General features: G+C 37.6%; 1 protein-coding gene across 3 annotated transcripts in view; it reads left to right on the top strand.

The window, feature by feature from the left end:
- LOC133086750 (gamma-interferon-inducible protein 16-like) overlaps positions 1-6000 on the top strand; it is a 45588-nt gene extending 39588 nt beyond the window's left edge. For all 3 annotated transcript variants that reach the window (XM_061183250.1, XM_061183248.1, XM_061183251.1), the window contains one exon: positions 4421-6000. In XM_061183250.1, coding sequence (XP_061039233.1) covers positions 4421-4483 — 63 coding nt within the window. In that variant the 3' untranslated portion in view covers positions 4484-6000. The remainder of the gene's footprint in view (positions 1-4420) is intronic.

The following is a 6000-nucleotide window of genomic DNA, read 5'->3' on the forward strand; positions in this document are numbered from 1 at the left end:
TGCACACCCATATAAAATGGCGAATTTCTTTGATAAATGTTATGTGCGTTCTCACTGCTCCACTGATGGGCCATTCCCCCATCTCTCTCCCTCTCCTTGGGCCTACCTATTCCCTGAGACAAAACAATATTGAAATTAGGCTAATTAATAACCCCACAGAGGCCTCTAAGTGTTCAAGTGAAAGGAAGAGTCACATATCTCTCAGGTTAAATAAAAAACTAGACATATTTAAGCTTAGTGAGGAAGGCAAAAAAGAGGTCAAAAGCTAGACATCTTGCATTAAATAGACAAGTTGTGAATGCACAGAAAAGCTTTTTAAAGGAATTTTAAAATGTTACGCCAGTGAACCTATGAATAACAAAGCAAAACAGCCTTATTTTTGATATGGAAAAAGTTTTAGTGGTCTGGATAGAAGGTCAAACCAGCTACAATAGTCCCAGAGTAAGGCCCTAACACTTTTCAATTCTGTGACGGCTGAGAGACATGAGAAATCTGCAGAAGAAAAGTTTGAAGTTAGCAGAAGTTGGTTCATGACGTTTAAGAAGCCATCTCTATAACATAAAAGTACAAGGTGAAGCAGCGAGTGCTGCTGATGTAGAAGCTGCAGCTAAGTTATACAGAAGATCTAAGAGAGATGACTGATAAACGTTGCTACACTCAACAACAGATTTTCACTGAAGATGAAACAGCCTTATATTGGAAGAAGATGCCATCTAGGACTTCCATAGCTAGAGAGGAGAAGTCAGTGCATGGCTTTAAAGCTTTGAAGGATGGACTGACTCTCCTGTTATGGGCTAATGCAGCTGGTGACTAAGCTGAAATCAGTGTTCACTGACCACTCTGAAAATCTGAGGGCCTTTAAGATTGCTAAATCTACTCTGCCTCTGCTCTTGTAAATGGCACAATAAAGCCTGGATGACAGTGCATCTGTTTACAACATGGTTTACTGAATATTTTAAGCCCACTGTTGAGACCTACTGCTCAGAAAAAAAAAAAAAAGATTCCTTTTAAAATATTACTGCTCATTGACAATGCACCTGATCACCTAAGAGCACTGATGGAGACGTACAACGAGATTAATGTTGTTATCATGCTAACACAAGATCCATTCTGCAGCCCAGGGATTATTATTTAAGAAATACATTTCACAAGGCTATAGCTGCAATAGATATGATTCTTCTGATGGATCAGGGCAAAGTCAAATAAAAACCTTCTGGAAAGGATTCACCATTCTAGATGTCATTAAGAACATTCCTATTTCATGGGAAGAGGTCAACATACCAACATGAATAAGAGTTTGAAGGAAATTTGAAGGAAGTTTGATTCCAGCCCTCATGGATGATTTTGAAAGGTTCATGACTTCAGTGGAGGAAGTAACTGTAGATGTGGTAGATATAGCAAATGAACTAGAATTAGAAGTGGAGCCTGAAGATGTTACTGAATTGCTGCAATCTCATGATGAAACTTCAACGTATAATGTGTTGCTTCTTATGGGTGAGCAAAAAAAAAATGGCTTCTTAAGATGGAATCTACTCCTGATGATGATGTTGTGAATACTGTTGAAATGACAACAAAGGATTTAGAATATTACACAAACTTAGTTGATATAGCTGTGGCAGGGTTTGAGAAGTTTGGTTCCAATATTGAAAGAAGTTCTACTGTGTGTAAAATGCTATTGTCGGTGAGGAAAAAAAATTCTTCTACCCTCCTGGATTCTTCAGCTGGTCTAAGAATTAAATTGACATGAGACAGATTAACAGAAGTAAAGCAAACAAAAGTTTAATAGCATGTATACATGGGAGAGACCCAGAAAAAGTGAGTAACTCACCAAGATGGCTGAAACCCTTACCTTAAATACCATCTTCAGTTAATGACAAAAGAGGATGTTGGGGGTAGTTGTTTGGGCCTTCCACTGGGGAGAAAGACAATTCACATGAAGATGGAAAAACAAATATTTTGGTAAACAAATGTTTTCTGGGCATGCAGAGAGGATGGGACACAGAATGGACTCTGATCTCTGGGCCCTGCCAAGTTTTCCTCCACTACACCTAGCCCATATTCTTTGCAGATACCTCTGATGAGGCCTTTATTCTGGGAACAGCCCCTTTATCTAAATTCTTTATGCAGCTAAAGGGGAGGTGAAAAGAAAGACTTACAGACTCTTCTGTTTCTTAAAAATAATCAACATAAATTAATCCTCATGCCAGAAAGACATATTTTGGGGTGGCAAACTTTGTTCCCCTACACTATCAAACAGCAATGCATGCTATAGCGAGATTTTCCATGAAAGGAAGAGTCAATCAATCCAGCAGACTTCATCATTGTCTTATTTAAGAAATTGCCACCACCACCCCAACCTTCAGCAACCATCACCTTCATCAGTCGGCAGCCATCCACATCCAGGCAAGGTCCTCCTCCATAAAAGAAAGATTATGACTCACTGAAGATTCAGATGATGGTTAATGTCTTTTTAGCAATAAAGTATTTTTGATTCAGGTATGTACATTAATACATTAATTAATACATTGATTAATGCTATTGCATTAAAAGACTACAGTATAGTATAAACATAAGTTTTCTATGCACTGAGAAAACAAATAAATTGTGTGTCATTTTATTGCAATAGTCACTTTATCACAGTGGTCTGGAACTGAACCCATAATATCTTCAAGGTATGCCTGCAATGGAATGCAAACAGATCAAATACAAAGGCTGACATATCAGGCACTCAGAAATGCACATGCTCTTTTTTTTTTTACTTATTACAAACTTTAATTAAAACCTATTCTCTAATCTGACATTTAAGTGAAATAGTAGATATAAAAAATGTCTTTACGATTGAGTGTTCTCCCCAAAATCTCTTTTTTGACTGAGGTTGTAAAAAACTCTCAAACTATAATTTTGCTCCCTGCCATTCATCATGATGGTGCTTTTAGTGCTCTCTGGATTTCTAGTCTGTGTATAGATGCCTATATAGGAATAAAGGACATCAAACTTGGAGTAATTAATTGCAGTTAATCCCATAGGACCCAATCATTGCACAAAACATGTGGAATCAGCTAATGTCGAATTTGCTTATTACTGAAGATAGTCAATGTGGAACAGAGCTTGCTTGAGTGGATGATATTGATAATTTTGGACATGTGCTAAATATCTTACATAGATCTTCTCATTTAATTTTCAGAATAACCCTATGAAGTAGCTACTCTGATGATCCCTTTTTTTTTTTTAACATCTTTATTGGAGTATAATTGCTTTACAATGGTGTGTTAGTTTCTGCTTTATAACAAAGTGAATCAGCTATACATATACATATGACCCCATATCTCCTCCCTCTTGTGTCTCCCTCCCACCAACCCTATCCCACCCTTCTAGGTGGTCACAAAGCAGCAGGCTGATCTCCCTGTACTATGCGGCTTCTTCCCACTAGCTATCTATTTTACATTTGGTAGTATATATAAGTCCATGTCATTCTCTCACTTCTTCCCAACTTACCCTTCCCCCTCCCCATGTCCTCAAGTCCATTCTCTATGTCTGCGTCTTTATTCCTGTCCTGCCCCTAGGTTCTTCAGAACCTTTTTTTTTTTTTTTTTAAGATTCCATATATATGTGTTAGCATACGGTATTTGTTTTTCTCTTTCTGACTTACTTCACTCTATATGACAGTCTCTAGGTCCATCCACCTCACTACAAATGACTCAGTTTCATTTCTTTTTATGGCTGAGTAATATTCCATTGTGTATATGTGCCACATCTTCTTTATCCATTCATCTGTCGATGGACACTTAGGTTGCTTCCATGTCCTGGCTATTATAAACAGAGCTGCAATGAACATTGTGGTACATGACTCTTTTTGAATTATGGTTTTCTCAGGGTATATGCCCAGTAGTGGGATTGCTGGGTCGTATGGTAGTTCTATTTTTAGTTTTTTAAGGAACCTCCATACTGTTCTCCATAGTGTATCAATTTACATTCCCACCAACATTCACATGCTCTTTGATCTTGCCATTACTCAGACTCTCAATGAGATATCCCAATCCTTCCTTCACAGCATGGTGCCAGGAATAACTTTTGCCCCTTCCTTCCACCTTTCTTTCCAGTAAGAACTTTCCCTTCAACGCTTGGCATTGAGTACACCTGCTCCTTCCTCTCTCTTGTTCTCCAACAACTCCTGCCTGTCCACATGCACTCACGCTGGGTGTGAGTGCATATCTCATTTCAGGGTCCCAACCAAGAATTGGGGGTGGTGACTCAAAAGACAGGAATTCACTAAAGAAGATAGGTGAGAGTGGGAGAAGAGCCCCTCAGACGGGAAGAGAAAAAGGGATGCAGCCCATAGCAAGGTGACACAGTGTGAGTGAAGGGAGAAATGTATAATCAGGGTCATCTCATTGTTTATCTTATCTCTTTCTTCTTCAAGGTCACCAAGGCCAGGAAAAGCAAGGAACAACCATTCAATCCTGAATCATATATGGAAACCTGATTCGAGCTGTTCTTCTAAAAACCTGGATGTCATTAATATTGATGTTTATGGAGATAAGATCTAAGTACAGAAAAAAAAGTATATATGTATACGTATGGTTGAAATACCACAATATATATAGTAGCCATTAATTCTTAGGAATAGGGTGCTTTTCATTTTTTTAATACTTTCTGTACCATCTCAATGCCTAATTTTGCATCTATAACTTTTATAATTTGGAAAAAATAATAAACATGATTTTTCCTAAAGACATGCCTCCGTAGGAGTCTAGTTCATTGCTTAAAAGCAAATAGTCTGTGGGCTGCAAATCAGATAGGGACACTTAAGACCCAAGCAATATTTGGATTTATACTTTGGTTGTGATCTTTACAGACTATAACTCTGGTCAAGAATGAACAGGTTGAACAAGCTGTGCCCTGCTCAAAGAAACCCAAGAGGAAGGCAGAGCAGCTGAAATCCAGTCTGTGTTTCAATTGCCAACCCCTATGCTAGGGTAGAGTTGCTTTAGTCCAAAACAATGATATCTTTTCAGAATTGATCTCCTGGAGGGGCCATAATTGGGTAATTTGTGTACCAAATAAGGCAGCTTCTGATGATTTGCATGAAGTCACTAGTATATGTTGGAAGTAATTCTAGCCCTGTCTGATGTGAAATAACTGGTTCCACTTACTTATTCAGGTACTAACAGATCAGTAGCTCTCCAGCTATACTGCCTGGTTCTCACATGTGTGGATCCTATGAGGAAGTTGCTCCAGGCAAAGACTTGCATTAGGCAAACACTGACGAATAATTAATTTAGTTTGGAGTACAGTGGCGGAAAGTAGATAGCTAACACTGAAATTTACAATGTATTTTTTTACATGTATTTTATTGAAGTAGAGTTGATTTATAATGTGTGTTAATTTCTGCTGTACAGCAAACTGATTCAGCTATACATATGAATGTATTCTTTTCTGTATTCTTTTCCATTATGGTTTATTACAGGATATTGAATATAGTTTCCTTACAGTGTATTTCTTGATCACGTATTTGATACCTGGTGTTTTGCAATTATTTTGTCATTTAATCTTATATTAGCTCTAGAGGGTTGATAGTGTTCTTCTTTTTACTCTCCTAGTAAGAAAAATAAGGGACAGAAGGTAAGATCATGTTCCTAATGATTAGAACAGTTCCATCATAACAAGAATTTCCTTCATGCCACTTTATTGTCAACGCTTCCTCCAATCCAAGCTCCTGGCAACCACTGATATAGTTTCTTAACTTAAACTTTTCCCTTTTCCAGAGTTTCCTAAAATGGAAGTTAAAATGTATGTAGCATTTTGAGTCTGACTTCTTTCACTTAGTATAGTATGTTTAGGATTCATCCACGTAGTTGTGTGTTTCAGTTTATTCCTGTTTATTGCTGCGTAGAATTCAATGTGTGGACCCACCAAAGTTTGTTTATCTATTCCCCAAGTGAGGAACAATTGGATTGTTGACACTTTGACATATTTACAAATAAAACTGCTGCAAATATT

Source organism: Eubalaena glacialis, chromosome 3, assembly GCF_028564815.1.
Source record: "Eubalaena glacialis isolate mEubGla1 chromosome 3, mEubGla1.1.hap2.+ XY, whole genome shotgun sequence".
Taxonomy (NCBI): domain Eukaryota; kingdom Metazoa; phylum Chordata; class Mammalia; order Artiodactyla; family Balaenidae; genus Eubalaena; species Eubalaena glacialis.